At 39.3% G+C, this 20,010-nt stretch overlaps 1 protein-coding gene across 1 annotated transcript; it reads right to left on the minus strand.

The window, feature by feature from the left end:
• Window positions 1–299: 299 nt before the first annotated feature.
• On the minus strand, window positions 300–19,809 carry MAPK1 (mitogen-activated protein kinase 1; the record flags this gene model as incomplete). The annotated part of the gene is made up of 8 exons (XM_008940389.1): window positions 300–2,515; window positions 5,916–6,043; window positions 6,761–6,870; window positions 9,003–9,134; window positions 9,693–9,807; window positions 11,585–11,701; window positions 18,127–18,316; window positions 19,622–19,809. Coding segments are annotated over 7 exons (969 nt in total), but the record flags the coding sequence as incomplete, so codon positions are not given.
• Between the last annotated feature and the right edge of the window lie 201 nt (window positions 19,810–20,010).

The following is a 20,010-nucleotide window of genomic DNA, read 5'->3' on the forward strand; positions in this document are numbered from 1 at the left end:
TGTTAGGCAAAGCAAACCCTTGGCTTCTCACTCATAGAGACAGAATGCAAGGGTAAGTCTACACCTCCTCAAAAACTCAAAATTAAAGAAAGTGTTAAAAAAAGAACTGGGAAAGAGAAGGGTGAAGTAAGCTGCCAAAGTTGTTCCTTAATAAATTAAAACTGAGGTGTTACAAACTAATTTTGAGTAACAGTCATCATTCCAACCGTGCCAAAAATGATTCCTGTAGTAATGTTGATCATACAAGTAGCAGAGATTCTAGAAATATTTCAACTTTTTAAAACTGAGTGAGAAAAGCATTTTGGTAAAGATGTGTAGAAACATCAAGAGAAATTTCTACACTAGTATCAACAGTCAAGTGCATATTTCTGTAGAAATGTTTTTAGCATAGGTTCCATACCACAATTCAATGATCACTTGTGCAGTGTCCTGACAATGCTCCTCACATGTTCCCCACCACAGAGATTTGTGTACCACAGGAACTTCCTAATAGAAAATGCCCTTTAATGATGAACCCTTGCTTGTTAAAAATTAGTTTTGGCAAACTAAAACTTAAACTATAGGAAAAAGAAAAGTTTGAAATGGAATCTTGTAAGCACCCTTATCTATTGAAGTCTAAGCTAATGGCTTTCTAGATTTCTTTGAAGAGCAGACTAGACGGTACGAGGAAGCCTGGAGTTATTAACCAGCAAGCATCCTTATTTACTACAGTAGCAATTGAGCCTGATTTCCATTCAAACACACTACCCAAGAGGAAACCAAAAACTAATTCTTAATGTTAACGTGAAGATATAAGATTTAAATTTATTTCCAGGAATTACAAGTGCATTTTGTTCATATTAGCAAGCAGTCTTTATACAATCCATTCTTCACTGCTGCCAAAATAAAATGAGAAAAAGACAGCAGAGATATGAAAAGCTAAAAATAGAACTATTTTTCCTAAGTTATTTGTTGAATAGCATTTCAGTTGAACACAACTCAGAGGTAACAATAGATTATTTTTTTTTCTCAATCATAGGCATGTGGCACTTAGACAATCATCTTTGCACAGAAAGCTTTAACAGTCATGCGAGGGCACAGTAATTATTTTAAACAAGGCAAATTTCTCACCACAGAGAGCAGTGGGGAAAGAAAAGGAGGCACTGCACTGGAACATAACACCTAGTAAACTCCACATTATACAATTTCAGTAACAAATACTTGAAAAGATCATTAAAAGGTATACAATTTTAAACATTATTTAGTGCTAGCTTTGTTTGGTTGTCCTAACTCAGCATTATCAGAAAAGTTTGATAGTACTTGACAACAGAACAGTACTTCATGTCACGAGCTCATGGAGGCTTGATTACAAATCACCATAGTGTAGGTTGCAAGAAATGAACTTGAGATGCTGACATGCTGTAGGAGCAAAAGTAAAATCAAACTTTCTCATTTAAAGATGCAGTGTTCCTCTCTGCAAGAATTCTGAGTGTCAGTGATTAGATTCAAATACAAAAACTATCAATCCTCATTTGAAGCATTTCATTGGTATGCAAGATGTAGACTGAGTTTATTAACATCATATTTTGGTTTCTCGCTTGCCACCACATATGGATGCCTTCCCCAGAGAAAAGCATTCATCACTAAGTCATCATGCCATCATGTTCTTTGTTAATCTTCCACCACACGGTGAGCAAATGTAAGTTGGCGAGCTGCCACCCACTCTCTTTGCACAAGTCTTATAAACACTACTGCATGGTATGAACTTTGGAAGTACTATGCCTCCAACACGGTTAAACTTTAAATGATCCCTTTTAGAAAAGGCAGGGAGAAAAAGGTACAAATTTTGTCAATGCACGGAAAAAAATGTTTCTTAGATGATTTCAATTAAGTTGGGTTCCTAAGTGGTTCTTACGCTGTATAGAATACCTGTATGTACAGCACAGGACACCCAAACAAGTGCATAAGCAAGATGAACATGAACATGACTCATGCTGTAACCCAGAGCATAACGGCATAAACCCCGCTGGATGCTAACCATTTCTACTTAAAAAAGGAAGTGCAAAAAAAATCTGGGATGTCACTGACTTAAAGTGCCCTGAATAGTAGCTTTTCTAAAAAAAAAAAAAAAATGCCAGCGACTTCAGTAAAGTCAGAAAAACATAGTTCATGGTGTAAACGTCTTACAGGCTAATGAATTATCTTCTTGGGTATTGATCCAGGAGTGAAAGGAACCACTGCATCTTTCAAACCAGAAAGCAAGCAGTTAAAACACGGCCAGCAGTAGGTGCACGTACAGTACAGTACTGCAACAGGTCAACAATGGGCGTTACGCATAGGAGTGTCAATTACAATTCTTCAGGCTTAAAAGATTCATTGAAAGCATGAAAAGCCAAAACTACCAGGAACTGCCCTCCTGAATGGCTCAAAGGAGTTAGTGGATAAGCTGAGAGAGGCCACAAGACATGACCAACAATAAAGAACTGGGAAGAGGAACAGCAACGTTTGAGCATGCCCAGTCCTTTAAGTCCTTGTCCTACAAAAAAGAGCAGAGACATATTTCAGTGAGGAAGGTCCCAGCATTGCCCTTCCCAACACGCTTGCTGTCCTGTCTCAGTGCCATAGGCACACTGTCTGCACCACACACAGCAGCATCAATACACTGGGGTGGGGAACCCAGGGACAGCAATATCACTGTATACCATTTTAAATTACAATTTTAAACCTCTAAAAGGTTAGGAAGCTTGATCATAACTAATGAAGTACATTATTTGGTTATCTGAAGAATATGTCATTTTCCTGTTGCTTCTCAATTCTGGAAACTACAGCCAAGGGGGAAATGTTGAATTTCAAGAAATAAATACACTGAGAAGAGCTACCTGAGAAAGCAGAAGTTGTGTGTGTAGAGGGACAGCAACTGTCCATTTTAAGCCAGCTCCAGGGGGCTGGCCTTCACTGGGATGTCAGCTAGTTCTGTTTAAACTGTTGTGTGGAATAGCTAATAATTCTAACCACAGGTGACTAGGAGGAATTCCCAGCACAGCGTTAGCAAGCCGAGTACAATATTTAAATTTTAGAATCATGCCAGCCAAATCAGCTCTTCACCATCACATTTAAAGGTAACATTTTTTAGGAAACGAGAAGCTTCCGTTAGCACTGGATTGCTGATATCCTTATCCCTTACCCATTTATCCCTTAATCCCTAGTACAACCGAGGTAAGTATGGGCCAGGCAAAGAGGAGAGATCACAAGCTATCATTTACCACAGCGTTAGCTATTTGCTCTCCCTTCATACTATGGCCTATTAGTAACAGGTTTTATCTTACTCCTAAAAATTGATGTTGCTTTCTTCCAGAATGTGTACACGCACTGCTAGTGCCTCTTGCACAGAATCAGCTTCAGAAAACGTGGATGAGAAATGAACAGCACGTGTGTAACTGTGCCCCAGCCTCAATTCTCCTGGCAATACCCAGCTAATAACAAGAGCCAGATGTGTGAACTTCAGATTTACCTAACTTTTAATTATTAAAATAGTTTCAAATGTTAGCTCGTATGCTTAAATAAACAAAATACAGTGTTTCTAAAGATCAAAGGGACTTCATTTATGAACTTCAACACATTTGAATATTCAAGCCAGTGGCAACAGAAGCTACCCTATTTAAGTAAAAACTGCATTTTCAAAAGTTTCCTCTGCTTTTTTTTCCCCTCATGGATTTCTTGCAGTGAGGAAGTTTGCTGACTCAAAACTCAACCCTTCTGCTGCAACTGTAAACAAAAAACAGGGATTGTAGAACACTGCTGTCGATGGAGAATAGCACAGAAGCCACTTTTAAGACCATAAAACAGGCGAACTAGATTAGGCTGTCTTCTCTGGTTTGTTTTTCTTTTCCAGTTGCAAAACTTTGATACTTTAAAATATATTGGTATCACAGAAGTTTCACATGACTAGATATATGGAAGAAGTTTTTTATGATAAGGGTGGTGAGTCACTGGCCCAGGTTGCCCAGAGAGGTGGTAGAAGCCTCATCCCTGGAACCATTCAAGGCTGGGCTGGACAGGGCTCTGAGCAATCTGCTCAACCTGCAGATGTCCCTGCTCAGTGCAGGGGGCTTGGACTGGATCACCTCTAAAGGTCCTTTCCAACCAAAACATTCTATGATTCCAAGTATTACAAGAATTATTCAAGTCAGTATTTGACCAGTTTTTGATGAAACTACTGAGCCTTGCAAGTCTCATGGATCACATAAAGATATAAGTTAAGTTCGTTGATTTAAAAAAAAAAAAGTCAGAGATAGTGAATATCAGTACATTACCTTTTAAATTAAAATTTTAAATCTTCATAGAATGGCTTCAGTTGGAAGGGACCCTAGAGATCATCAAATCCAACCTCCCTGCCGTGGGCAGGGACACCTCTCCACTGGACCAGGTTGCTCATTTTAAATTAAAATTTTAAATCTTCATAGAATGGCTTCAGTTGGAAGGGACCCTAGAGATCATCAAATCCAACCTCCCTGCCGTGGGCAGGGACACCTCTCAACTGGACCAGGTTGCTCAAGGCCTCATCCAGCCTGGGCTTGAACACCTCCAGGGAGGGGTATCCACAGCCTCTTTGGGCAATCTGGTCCTGAGTCTCACCACCCTCGTACTGAAAAACTTCTTAAGATCTACTCTAAACCTGCTCTCCTTCAGTTTAAAACTACTTCCACTTATCCTGTCACTGCCCACTCTTGTGAAAAGTCCCCCTCCAGCCTTCCTCTAGGTTCCCTTCAGGTATTGGAAGACAGTTTAAAGGTCTCCTCAGAGTCTTCTCTTCTCCAGGATGAACAACCCCAGTGCTTTCAGCCTATCCTCACAGCAGAGATGCTCCAGCCCATGGATCATCTTTGTGGCCCTCCTCTGGACACATTCCAACAGATCTATGTCCCTTCTATGGTGAGAACACCAGAACTGGTTGCAGTATTCAAGGTGGGGTCTCAGAAGAGCAGAATAAGAAGGGAGAATCACCCTCCTGATGCATCCCAGGATACCATTTGCCTGGCTGCATGACAGGCTCGTGTTCAGTTTCCCACCAATCAACACCCCTAAGCCCTCCTCTTCAGGGCTGCTCTCAACCAGCCTGTACTCTGCTCGCAGCTGTGCCTGGGATGGGCCCAGCCCAGGGGCAGGACCCTGCACTTGGGCTTGTTAAACCTCCTGCAGTCTGCACTGGCCCCTTTCTCAAGCCTGCCAGGGTCCTTCTGGAGGGCTCCCCTTCCCTGAAGGGAGTCCACTGCCCCTCTCAGCCTGGTGTCACCTGCACACCTGCTGAGGGGCACTCAGCGCCACCACCCACAGCGCTGGCAAAGATGTTAATCCTCAAGAGGTTAGGAAGACTAATACATATCTAAATACTCATTAATTAGTTATTGACTCATGCTATTTTAGAAGTATTTAAAACCAAAGGTAATCATACTGATTCTTCATGGTTTGGGTTCTTTTCACCCTTTAAAATAATTTAGGAGATTGTTCCTGTATACATTACATTTCAGCAAGAATTTTTTTGAAAGCCATATGGCAAAATATCCTGTAATATATGAAGAACATTGTCCCCTTAAAGTGTTTTTTTGAAGAAAATTTGCATTTCAAAGTGTTAGCACGGCTTTTATTCTGAGAAGCACTGTTTAAATGTAATTCTTATTTCTTAAATGTAACATAAAAAAGAGATAAATAACTTGGGCGATTGCCAGGATTTTCTGTAGACCCTCCAGTGTAGTAGGCAAAACTGAACTGTTTCTTCAACATCAGAATATGACTGAGGTCAAATGAACAAGCACAAAGCTATCCTTTACCAGCTGGTTATGAACCAATAAAAGAGGTAAGTTCTGCATTTCACTAGTGGTAATAAAGTCCCAGGATTCCTCCCATGCCCAAGTGGTTTTGTATTGCTGTGACTTTACCTATGCACAATTTAAGATCGATATCCTGGCTGGAATCTAGCAGTTTCCTCAAAAATCAGTTCTTTCAGCTTTTCCTTCGGCAAGTCATCCAACTCCATATCAAACTTGAAGGGTGCTTCAGCTACAGGCTTAATAATACAAAGAAACATTATTACTTTTTAGAATATTACTGTTCTATTGAATTTCATGTAGTCTCTGTACAGGGAAAAAATATCTGAAAATGAGCTTCATAAAAATATCTAATCCTGTGCAGCCTTCGAGGAAGAACTCATTCTATTAGTCATTTGTGTGCCTTACATATTAGTTTACCAGATTTTAAATCAAACCATAGTAAGTAGCTACTCAAATCTAAACCACAAGTTAAAAATATTTGTTAAAGGCTCATAACCTAGTATCTACCACAAGATAAAATACCTGAAACATTTGTATTTTTTGAGATAAACTTATCTGTCCCTTATGAAAAACTAGCTTATTTCTTCCTTCCCTACTTCTTCACGAGAAGTAACCTGAAATCTCATCAGAACTGTATACTGAACTACAGCCAGCTTGGGCTGGGGCGTTGTGAATGCCTAATTCTGATGGCAAACTCAGTTATTCTCCTCCTTTATTTCAGACGTTATGAAACAAGACCATAGCGAGCTCAGAAGTTCCATTTTTAGGAGAGTACACCCTAGCACCTATTCATTGTGTTGCACTGTGAACAAGAAATACCAGCTTTTGGTAAATTGATGCAATTCATTCTCTAACTCCATCAGAGCAGTACAAACACCATCCTTTAAACTAAGGAAGAAAAAAAACCCTGTTGCATCATTTAATCAACATCTGCATTTTAACAATGTCTTTACCTCATCACTTGGATCATAATACTGCTCCAGATATGGATGGGCTAAAGCTTGCTCCACTTCAATCCGCTTATGAGGATTAAAGGTCAACATTTTATCCAACAAATCAAGTGCTATGAGAAAAAAAAAAAGTGAGCAAGAGTTTAATACACACTCCCAAGTACAGAAGTGTTATGAACACTGTTAGTACTCAGAAAATATATGCTACCCTACGTTTTGTGCTAAATTCAATTTACACCTGGAATTCCCCAGCTGTAGTAGCAGTAACAAAGAGCAGATTGCTTCCTGTAAGTTGGGTGGAATATCTTTGCCTGGCCATCTCATGGGCATTCCATGGTGACAGTCTCCCTCAGCACAGTCTGGCTCCATGGAGGTACAGCTACACCATTCCAAAGGCTCTTCAGTGTCAGAATCAATGTCAGGGAAGAAATGTACAGAATCCTATGGTACAATCTGGTTTTAACTACAGCAGAAATGTAATAGATCAGGCTGCTTCACTCAAAGAGATGCTTTGGATTTTCGTGCCAACTCCAAACCAAGATGGAGTGTTTCTGAAAAAAGTAACTACCCAAGAATATGTTCTTATTCTGAAAAGAAAACCTGGCTGTTTACTGACAAAAATGTCATCCAGAAGTCATTAGGAGTTCTAGACCATCACAGTGAGTTATTACAGCATAACTAGCATCCCAGGAGACACTCTCCTGCTAAGATGCAAATATACTGAATATTCATGAGATTCAGGCAAAATCTGTTGAAGACAACTCGCAAAGACTCTGTAAATGATTTGAAGATCCAGTAAGACAGTGTGAGGTCTGGTGAAATTCTTGACATGTCACAAGTCAGAGTTACTGAAATTGTTCAGCTACTTTGATTGTAACACATTTCCCTTTGCCAAGAACAGAAAACAGCATGATTACAGTAGCAAGAAGCCCAAAGGTATCTGCAGCATCCTAAATTCCACTCCATTTCTTCTCCTCCCAACATCACTTATGGCACTGAACTTTAGCAGAGGCTTCTTACTGCAGCAAAGCAGCTGTAGCTTTGCATGGGGATGAGATGCACACCAGGCACTACAGAATGGACAGACCTCACCACTGCACTCCATGGCAGCCTGAAAAAGCTGCAAAGTTGCACAGGAAGTAACAATAAATATTTTGATATTTTGCAACACTGGAAACTCAAGTGTTTACTCCATGCTAAGGCACATTGTGCATGGTGCTTTCTACTGAGATGATTGATGAACAGCTTCATGAAAAACTGCTCTGCCAAAGCTACTCTCAATATCTAGAGAAGGTGCTGTAGAAGGCATGCAAATGGCACGTTCCCTGAGCAGCGAAACGTGTCAGCACTGCTACAAGTTGAGCTGTCAGATGCCAACGGTAAAAACTCTCACACTGATGAGCACCATTATAAAAGCAGAATAAATCACTGCTGTTTCTCTCAGTGGTGAGGATAATCAGCTTGACACGGTTCCACCTGCAGCAATCAGCTTTCACATGCTAGTTCAGTACCTGGTAATTTACCCTTGGTGAATATGATCGTGTGAGTTCAAAAAAAAGTGCCTTATGAATTGTAAGAGCAGGTAAAAGAGCACTGCACTGTGAATACAACCCCTTCCAACTGCACAAAGTAGAATTTAAAAGGAAAGGTAATAGCTATCTAGTAAAACTTCATATCTACCTTTTACTAAAGCCCTGCTAAGAAAGGCAACAGTTATTACATTCCTTGCTTTTATAACTTTTCCTCCACTGAGCTGAATTTTTTAACCCATTAAATTTCAGCCTTTCATAGGAAGGCCCCACACTTTGATATTTTCCTGTTTGGTCTGGAACTGACACGCAGTTTGAACAAAGTGCCGAGTCCAGAGCAAGCACCTCTCCTACCTCATCTGGGAAACTAAGTTCAAGATTTATTTGATGCCTATGTCAAAATCCAATGCCCAAGTTTGGTACTTGAGTAATGTATTGTGCTTTCAAAGACAATAACAAGAGTTAGAATTTACATTTTACGCTTCAATTAAAGATCAAACACCACCACGTGTAATTTTTAAGCAACTCTCAGTAACTCTAACAAGATAAACTAGTATGAGGGTTTCATGCTGGGTTATGATTCTGTACTAAATTTATACTGCTGTTTTAAGGGACATGCATATTCTACTTCCAATAAAGATAAAGACAAATTCTTAGGATGATTTTAAAAATCCCTCCCTGCCATTACTGATACAATGTAACAGAGCATAAAATACCTTTGGGGTCAGCATTTGGAAACAGCCTGTTCCATGGTACCTTATTTTTGTGTGGTAGGGAAAGCAAGTAGTTTCTGGCCTTTAAATTTATTATACAATTCAAATCTTCTTGGGAAGGGGATCCGAGTATACCTAAAAATATACAAACATTATTGCATTCTGTGAAATGCACATTAAAACAGCTACAGCACGTTTGCTAAAACTCAGTATTAAAACTGCTGGCAAGATTTCAGACTAAATGTTTTAAGAGTACAGAAGACTTTAGAATGTCTTTTAGAAACCTGTACTAAAAAGCTTTTAAGTTCTTTTTTTCTCATAAATAAACAAATGCATTTGAGTCACAGTAATCTGTTTAAAAGATCGAATAAAGTGTATTTATAGAATTTAAAAAAAAAATTTGACCAGGACTTAATAGTACATTTGAGCTTTTAAAAAAAATATTGTTTTGAAAACATCTCTGCTGGTGTAGTAAATAAACTGGTACGTATCCTCTAGTTGTCCCCAAGTCAATGATTTGTTGTAGAAATCACTGCAGAAATAACTGAAGGGAACAGATGATCCACCTACAGATCCATATGTTATACACTGACCAACAAGAGAAAGAAATAAGTGACCAAGTCCAGTCTAGCTGGTAGAAGAGATGGAGAGAGACAAATGGATGTGGAAATGCTGATTTTATATCAAGCTTACCAAGGATATGGTTAAGTTGGTCAAGGTAGTGTTTTCCTGGAAAGATAGGTCTGTTGGAGAGCATCTCTGCCAGAATACAGCCTACTGACCAGATGTCAATAGACTTGGTGTAACCCTGCAAGGAAAGCAAAAAAACCACATTTTTGTCAAATAAATTTTAGCATAACTGCAGCAATGTTACTTTTGTACATTGTGAAAGTGCACACAAAACTTTTTTTTTTAGATGAATCATGGTTGTTCATGTTGTTTAGTTTTTCTGTACAGAATGAAATAACTAAGAATTGCCTAACAAAACACTGCTTTGAATGGGTAGCAAGAACTGAAGTATGCAAGATATGGTTTTCCAGAAGGATTTTCAAAGTTTAGCTAAACATATCTCCAACTGCAAATTTTTGAGACTCCCTAATTTCTTAGCAAGTTTAAACTAACAAATTTTGGAAACAAACTATTCTTAATTCCACAGCTTCTAACAGTATGCTAAACACGTGAAAAAACCCGTTCTTCCCAACAGGGTCTAAACAGCACACAGGTAAGCAGCACAGCCTTCAGCCAAGGGTGAAAGGGCAGGACACACCGTTGGTCAGCTGGTTTGTAAAACACAACAGGTGAGTAGGTAGTAACGATGGTGTGACAAGGCCGACAACAGTATATGGGATATAAGAATAGAAGCAATGGCCATATTTCCATGTGCACGGACAACCTGTCTCACCCACGAGGAAAGGCTTTACCCAGGAGCACGCTAGCTGCACTAGTGCCTGGGTAACTCAAGAGCCCCTGGCCCCGTAAGCTCCCCTGCCTTGCTCTCCCACAGCCTGCTGCCCACTGCGCTCCCTCCCGTCAGCAGGCAGCTCTCAGCAAAAGCCAGTGACTCTGGGGAACCCAGGGCCACCTCGGCACTGGCCTCTGGGGACATGATCACTTCACCACTTGCTTTTAAGGCACGGTCATTCTGAACGGAGTGAGGCTACGGGGCAGGAAGTTTTAAGCTGACCACCTCTAAGAAACACACAAAATATTTTCTTGTAAAAGCTGCTGATAAATATATGTGGGTATCCAGAAATAAGGTTAAGTTGCCCTGTTTATGGCCTCAATGTGACTTCAAAATCCAAGAAGGTGGAAAAAAAAATCCCTCAATTGGTCAGATGACTATTTTCTAAAAGCACATTAGATGCACTATTGCCACAACAAATCAAACCCAACAGCCACCAAACCAGTAATCCCACAAAACAACAGTCTTTGAGGAATATAAAATACAGACACAGATGTCACACAGATGTTTCCCATAGCCATACACTTGGTAGCAAACTAGTGCAAAGCATACCCTTTATTCACACCTTTCAGGGACTGGTTACACTTTAAAACAGCCACAGAACAACATAAGAATAATTCCCAGTATAAAAGAACAAAGGGAAGATTTCATTAAGATTATGGGAATACAATTAAGACTGACACACGACAAAGATCACATGCCTTCAGAATCAGATTCAACCTCATTATACGTTTTAAACCTAAATTAAGATACGAGCTAACATTCCGGCAACGTTCATAAGCTGTGTTGAAGGCAGCAGCAAAATGTTCTTGTTACCAGCACTTCTGTCCTGCTCTGTGGAAGAGCATGCAATGGAAAGAAGTTTCATGACTGGCAAAGAACTGGACACGTGGGACCTCATGACATCATTACTCAGTTGTTGTATCCAATAATTGTATCTAGAATCACGAATCTATTGCAAACCAGGATCTGTATTGCAAACCCATTATCACGTTTCCTCAAGGCTTTGGATGTGTTCTGATCATAAAAACACAGAAAGGGGAGAGGGGGATGCAACAAAATTGATGCTCACAAGTGAATAACCAGCAACAGAAGCACCATAGCAGTGCATTGTGGTTCTCACCTTAGAATTCAGCATGATTTCAGGAGCCCTGTACCAACGTGTGGCCACATATTCTGTCAAGAATCCTGTGTGGTCATGATCTGGATCTGCAACACGAGCCAGTCCAAAGTCACAAATCTGGTTTTAAAGAAATTTTAAAAAAAAGTATATTAGACATACAGCTTCCAATACTACAACAAATTATTGCACAAAGGTTAAGAAAAATGTTTTGGATTATGTACAAAGAGTATACAATAAACGGTTTGGGGAAAAAAATTATGTTCCAGGTGCACAATTTGTTTCACTACGGGCTTACTGAACACTTTCTCTGCCAGATATGTGGCAAGATAAACTGCTTCAACCTGTTATTAGAAATTGCCAGAAAACAGAATGAGATTAAGATTTCCAGAGAACAAAATTACTGACCAACAAATCTATAGCAAAGTTCAACATCCCTTTTTTACAAAAGCTACCATCAGAACTGCAACTTTGCATAAGAAACATCCTATCCAGTCATGAGATAATGGCAGACTGGAGAGATTATAGGTTGCTGAAGGAAGCATGAGCTTAAAAATAACCTGCAAAGAACACAAGAAAATATTTCTCAACTCTTTATCAGGAAAATAGTTTTATTTAACCATGAAAAGAAAAAAACTCTGATCTAGACTGGTGAGAGTTCAGTGAAAATGAAAAAGTGGTTTTATCTATACTTTGGTAAGGAGGCTCTACAGCTTTCAGAGCTATTTAGTGTCCTCTCTCCATAAAAAAATTAACAAAATTGAAAGATGGTGTTCTAGAGTACAGCTGCTGTTCCTTTCTTATCTTCCAAAAGGCAAATGACAAGCATGTTGAGTGGCACATTAGACACATTCATATGCTTTTGCTACCACCAAACAAGTACAACTTTATGATAATTATCAACTGCTACACAGTGTATTTGCATGAAGGAATATGTACTATCAGGAAAACAAAGCATCCAATGTAGGAGTATCAGACAGGAGGCTCCCCTGATGCATATGTTTTATAATAGCTTACTCTTTGATAGGTAATTGTGTACACTGATTATATTAAAAAAAATGAAGGAATAATATGGTGTAGTCAAAAAAGTCTGTAATGGACAATCCTACCAAAACCACAGAAATCTCCTTGTACCCTGGCAACCTATTAGTTTATTCTCCTGGAGGGACAGCCTGAGAAACAATTTATAGATCAGTTATGGAAGAAGAGACTCAGCTGACTGAAAGCTACATCTGAAAGACAGGATTCAGCAGCTGACTGTTAAAACAGAGGCACTGAAACAAGGCAACAAAAAAATTCGTAATCCCTGGGGTGACTCTCTGACTTTAGCTACATAATAAAAAAAAAACCCCAAACAACCCCAAACCCTGAATCATTAGAAAAGAAAGCAAAAAGAACCCTTTTAAGTATGTCAAGGTTTTCCCAGGCTACGAGACAGAGCAGCTGCCTTGTGTGCAATTAGCAGCTTACATAAAGAGAATCAGTACAAATAATCCAAAGAGTCCTCTGTAAGACAGAAGCAAAGAAACTGTAGAGAACACACCACTTCATGGACTTTAGAAAATAATTGTGCAGGCAGACAAAACTGTTACAATCTCCTCCTCCTAACCTCAGAAAAGAAGCCACATAAGAAAGGAGACTTGTGCAGAATTATAGTATTACACGTAAGCAAAGTGCTAAGATTTGTTATTACTAAGGCAAAAGAGAGACACTCTCCAGTCCAGCAAGGAGAAAGGACTGAATTACAGAATGTGTCTGTGAATCTGTCAAGTACAAAAATGCACGTGGGATGGGAAGGAAGATTAATGAAAAAGGGAGTTCATTAAAATAACAAAAAGCCCATGCTGACTAGAGCAAAAACAGGTTAAGCAAAAAAGAAGCAATACCACTAGTGCAGCAAGGCTGAAGCTGCAAGCAAGAGGCTTTTGGCTGTTAGCAGTGTTTTCACCAGCTGCAGAGCTGACCAGGACATCAGCAGGGCAGAATAAGAGAGAGGTTGGAGAGGCCAGCAATCTGCCTCAAGTCCCGAGTGCAAGGGACAAAGCACAGAGACTGACTGTACCCAGGTTAGGGCTGACAGTTCCTGCCCTGTGGCAAGAAAACACATTCAACAAAGTAGCTAGTCTATTTAGTGGAGGAAAAAAAAGAAAGCAAGTCCACTATGAATGTTCAAATAATAATTTGTAAAAGTCAAAGCACCAGAAGAAGGTAGGCTTCTCAATCAGAACTAAAACAAAAGACAATCTGCAAGAGCAGCATAATGACAGGCAAAATTTTCCTGGGATTTTGACTTAAGTCATAACAGAATAAAAAAACTGCATAATGAAAGACTCAGGTATGTCATTCAGTGCTTCATGCCTTGGAAAGACAGAACAGATGCTACTAAGAGAGAAGGAATGAATTCCCCACTAACTAACTAAAATGCCAGCATCCTATTTATGTATTTAGCTTCCACTTGCTAAAAACAATGTACTTGTAATCAGTATCAGGTATGCTTTTCCTCTTCTTTTCTTCTTTTTCCCTCCAACAGAGGTGGCTTAAAATTGAATGAAGCTATCAAGCTTTTTTCAGTGTTGACCTGTGATAGGAGAAGGGGTAATGGGTGCAAATTGGAGCATAGGAGGTTCAAGGTGAATATCAGGAAAAATTTTTTTACTGTGAGGGTGACGGAGCACTGGAACAGGCTGCCCAGGGAGGGTGTGGGGTCTCCTTCACTGGAGTCGCTCAAAAACCGCCTGGACGCCTTCCTGTGGGATGTACTCTAGGGGATCCTGCTCTGGCAGGGGGGTTGGACTGGATGATCTTTCGAGGTCCCTTCCAACCCCTATGATTCTATACGATGGGAAGATTTATGAGAATCAGGTACATATGACCATTTACTAAGCTAAGGAAATTACACCCAACAGTGCTCCTAACATACTGAAATTCCTTAAGTTGTATCATTGAGTAGTCTGTGGATGTGGATATTGGTAGAAAAGGAAAAGGAGAAGCTTCCATAAGTTTAGTTGTTAATAAGATGGTAGTTGAACTGGTTGCGTCTCTAGAGTAATCAGTAAAATCCCAAAACAAAAAACAACTTGCAGTTTTCCTCAAAAAACCCTCTCTCATCACCTTCCTTTCAAGTCTATTGAAGTACCTAACAATTCTGGCATGTTTAATACTTGGGAGCATTCACAATGTAGATAGACAAGCACAAGTTATATAAATTACATTGCTATAGTGTGTTGATGTTTTAATCAAGTCAGAGAAGAAGATTCTCAGCTAGAGTAAACTGGTCCACTGAAGACACTGCAATGCACTAGTTGAGAATATGTGTAAAATTACTTTGACCTCATTTTCTGAAATATTAATACCACTGGCCTAGTGAAACATGAAAGTTTTTATGTAACTTATTTCATTTACAAAACAGGTCAAATTGATGGATGCAGATTATCATGAAAGCATGTGAAAATATTTCTAAAAATGTTAGATACTATTTTTAGAGCGTATTCCAGCCTGTAGCATGTCAGTATACATTAATCTCATTCATGGGAAAGATGCCAGGTTGCAGAAGAGAAGACAAGTGTCCTTATTACCCAGGACTCTCACTGGAGAAATATTCCAAGGTAGTAGTTTTCATGAACTCTAAAACCTAATCCTTCACTGAAAATAAGGAACAAGAGACAGTAGTTAAGCCAAATTATCTACTTCCACAAACTTTCACTTACTATACAATAAGTCATTTTTAAAGTCTGTAGCATAGCCTAAGGAAACAAAAATAGTTCTAGTTTCTCCACTTCTGCCCCAAGTCTTTTGGCTGCTTAGGACAAGCTCTAGGACACAGACAAATTGTGTCAACAGACATTCACATATTTATTTCCTAGAAATGGAATCCAGATCCAGAGCTCATGATCACATTTAAGAGAGGAGTGGTTCTTGCTACAACCTGTAGGACTCTCAGCTCCAGAAGAGATCAGCAGCTCTCTCTTGTAACATCATTAAAGAAAGAAGCTAAAACAATTACCAATATAGGTGAAAAAACTTTTTCTTTTCCTCCTTCCAAAAGTGTGATTTTAAAGTTGTTCATTTTTACAGTATGCTGTTTTGAATTTAAGTAAGAAAGTTGTAAGTGCACACATGTAAATAGCTGACACACAGACTTGCCCTGAATGAACTTTTAGAATGGCCCTAAAAGAAACAAGTTAGCACAAGTTCAGCATTCAGAAGACAAGGCCTAACATGTACTAGCTTTCTCTCCAATTACGTTGTTTAAACTTTAGATGTGGTATTAATACAACACCAGAGTCCCCTTTAGGTTATGAAAAAGCATGTGCTCTGTCACACAGACCACTGTATTCTGCACTAGGCAGCACATACTGCAGTGGCATGCTGTTGTTAACATCTTACAAAGAAATTGTAACAGTGCTCACTAAGGTCATACTGTAAAATTTTGCCATACAGTTAGCTTACCTTTCTTTTCATGACCACCATTTTAAAACATTGCATTTTATTATTTTATTGCCTTTAATTGCACATAACACAGAGCTACACTCAAACTACTCTTTCCTGCTTCTATTGGACAGTCATTGTAGATTTTACTCCATTTCTTTCATGAAGGGGTTAATGTCTTGAAGGGATCTGATGTAACAATAGCAGCTGAAATCCCACAGCAAGAGTCAGAGGTGACCAGTCCAGCAATGCCCTGCATTATCAGAAGCTGACAAGTAGCAGTGGGAATGTAAAGCAAACTGATAGTGTAGTCAGTATTTAGAATGGATCAGCATATGAACAGCAAGGACTTTTCTTGGAATTGTGACAAACTTGTACAACCAGCCATTGGTTTACTATTTGAAGAGGGTATTTTTGTTTTGCCTTTTTTTTTTCTTTTTCTAATGAGAAAGCTGGAGCTTTCCAAAGTATAATTAGGTGCAACACAGCATGCAACAAGCACAGTTGTACCACATCAGATCGAAGGTAAGCTCGGTCGGCAGCCAACAGCAAATACATAACACAAAGTGTGTAAAAGGAAACACACTCCAGTGCTTCTCTGCTAGTCTCCTTCCTCTTCCATGGATATGCCACCATGAGACTCTAAACCAATAGCATTCAGTAGCTTTTTCTTCTACTAACTGGGTTAGTACATTATCTGTAGAGCTCTGTGGTACCAAATACCTCAGCTTAACAATGCTGCATGTTAGCTGCTATGTCCTTCCACCCCGAGCATGTCACCTGCTCCTTCATTCTCCCACCAGCCTTTTTAATAGGTAACAACAGAGAATAGCTGTGCACTATTCACCCTCCCTGTGCCTCCTCACACAGCACCTTCCAGTAGAGAAGACCTAGACTAAACAGTTCTTCCTGATACGAAGACACGCACTTTGAAGCCCTGGTCTCATTTTAAAAGGATATCATAGGGAGAGGCATGAGTTATGTCCAAGTTACAGAATGGCATGCTTTCTGTTTAATTCCCTATTTCTGTTCTAATTTTTCACACTTTGTTTGCTTTATTGAATGCCACTAAGCATTGAACTGACATTTTCCCAGAATTGCTGCAGCTCCAAGATAGTCCTTGTGTAGTATTAACTCGTACAGAGCCCAGCACTGGAAAGGTAAATTAGGAACAAGTAAATTTCTGTGGATTTAATCAACAGTGAATTTCACATGCCATTTTAGTTGCCCACTAATATGAAATCCATTTCCAGCAATGAATAATTAACAGTTTAAACAGAGAGACCAAGACTTGAAATATAGTTTTGAGTTTACTCTCTAGGTAAACACAAGTCTGCTTCAGATCAATATTTTCACCTATCTTTCAGTACTGAATTCTACTCTGGGGCCCCCAACACAAGAAGGACATGGGTCTACTCGAGTGTGTCCAGAAGAGGGTTGTGAAGACCATCAGGGAACTGGAGCATGTCTCTCCTATGAAGTCAGGCTAAGCGAGTCGGGATTGTTCAGCCTGGAGAAGAAAGGTTCCAGGACATCTTACTGCAGCCCTCCAGGACCTAAATGGGGCTACAGGAAATCTGAGGTGGGACTTTTTACAAGGGCTTGTAGTGACGGGATAAGAGGCAATAGCTTATAACTGGAAGAGGGTAGATTTAGGTTAGATGCAAGGAAGAAGCTCTTCACTGTGAGGGTGATGAAGCACTGGAAGAGGTTACCCAGAGGAGGTGTGGAAGCCCCCTCTCTGGAAGTGTTCAAGACCAGGTTGGATGGGGCTTTGAGAAACCTGGTGTAGTGGAAGATGTCCCTGCCTACAGCAGGGGTCTGGAACTAGATGATGTTTAAGGTCCCTTCCAACCCAAACCATTCTATGGTTCTATGATTCAAAGAGGCGGTTTCAAAATCAACCTGTGGATGGAAACAGTGATGCACTCATTAAAACAGTAAAACAGTGAGCTCTTATGCATCTCTTAGTAACTATTTTATCAAAACCAATAATGTTTTTGCCATCTTTCAGGACAAAGATCAAACTGATCCCCAGTAACAGAACCATATTCATGGTTATAGCAGGTAGTTTATGAAGACCACAGGAGCAAAATCTGTAGGAAATTTCAACTAACCTTGAGATCACAAGTGGTGTTAAGCAGCAAATTTGAAGGTTTGAGGTCACGATGAAGCACGTTGGCTGAATGGATATATTTTAACCCTCTCAGAATCTGGTAAAGGAAATAACAAATGTGGTCGTTGCTGAGGTGTTGAGTCTTTAAGAGCTTGTAAAGGTCTGTCTCCATAAGATCTTGCACAATGTATCTGTAAGGCATCAGATGTAAGGCAGCAAAACAAATGTGGTGTCATGTTAGATATCAATATGCACTACCCCATGCAACTTCTGTAACAAATTTTCTCTTATTTGCCTGTTTTATGATAATTATGAAACTATGTAGATGCTTCTTGCTTCACAAATTTTTAATCAAATCAATCCTGTTACATGATGCAGCCCTTTACAGAATTAAGAGGTACCAGCATGTGGGCCTCTCAAATCAATCTTCATAAACCTCTATTTCTTCATATTAGAACCTGATTTTTATTAGAATCTTAATACACTCAGATTCCTATGCTGCTTGCCAAGAAGTAAAGACTGGGTTTTATTTTAATGAGCAATAAGCTTCTGATATAATTGCTTCACAAAAAGCACAAAAGCATGAAGGTAGATGATCTGATCACTTCTGATCAGTCTTCTCTGCCACCTCTCCACTTCAAAAATTCAGCTGTTGTGTTCAGTGTAACATGGTAAATATGAAGAACAATAGTCCTTTGCTTATCAACATTAAATCATTAAATATAATATTTTCTGCCAGATTATTTTTTTCTAAGACTGGAATGAACATAAAGAAGAGGGATTTTTCTTCCTTTTTTCTTCCCCCTGGCTTTGGCAGGAATGAATTAAGTAAAATTTTCTTCTCCATTAATTCAGTTTGGCTGCAAAACCCTTGGGGTGTAGTTCCATGAACACTTTTCACCACAATAGGATTTTGTGAAAACACACTGCTACTGCCATTCCAGATGGGCCATTCCCACCTTCTCCTCTGGGTATTCAGACTGGATCACACAATTAAGACATCTTTTTGCTGGCAGCATGCACTTCAAAACTGGGGCTTGTGTTTTGCTTTATTTTAATTCTCCCCGCACAAGATGTATCCATTCTATGCTTTGAGAAAATTTTAGAAAATTATAGCAGTCTGACCATTTTTTTTCCCCTCCTCATAGCAATCAGTTCTAACCACAGCTCTTTACGAGCAAATATAGTTTTAGGATTAAGTGACTAAGCTAAATGACCTCTTCAACATCGAATTCTTTGCCTTGGAGGATTGAAATTAGCATTTTATTCCTGTTCTTTCCTGAAAAAGAACAAATAAAACTAGTGTTCACCTACATATCAAATATGTCTATAAACTGATCAAACACTATGAACTTGCCTCTCAATTTACAATAATAGAAGCTAACTTTTATTAAAATTTAGTAAGGAAGAGATTGAAAAAGGAAGAAATAATCTAAACAGAGAATGTGGCAACCATCACCAACTACACAGAATAACTCAAAACTTTGAAAGGATACACATCTTTCATTTGTTCAATAGTTGGAGCTCTGATAATATCATTTATTCCAATAATATTCTCATGCCTGAAGCGCAGCAGGATCTTGATCTCCCTCAGAGTTCTCTGGCAGTACGTCTGATGCTCAAAAGGGCTGATTTTCTTTATAGCAACTCGCACTTTGTTGACATTATCATAGGCAGAACTAGAAGAGAATCAGTAACATTAGTTATAAGGAATATTAAATTCATTCAGTTCACAACAGAAGAATGTGTATTCAGTTGAGTATATGGGTGGTGCATTTGGTTTACATTTATTTTTATCAAGTGAAGAGGCGCAAGAGCAGCATATGTATCTTTTAGTCTGATGAACAAAGTACTGCTGTTCTATCACTAGCGTACTTGGGTGTCT

This window comes from Merops nubicus, unplaced genomic scaffold (genome assembly GCF_000691845.1).
Source record: "Merops nubicus isolate BGI_N331 unplaced genomic scaffold, ASM69184v1 scaffold6735, whole genome shotgun sequence".
In the NCBI taxonomy this organism is placed as follows: Eukaryota; Metazoa; Chordata; class Aves; order Coraciiformes; family Meropidae; genus Merops; species Merops nubicus.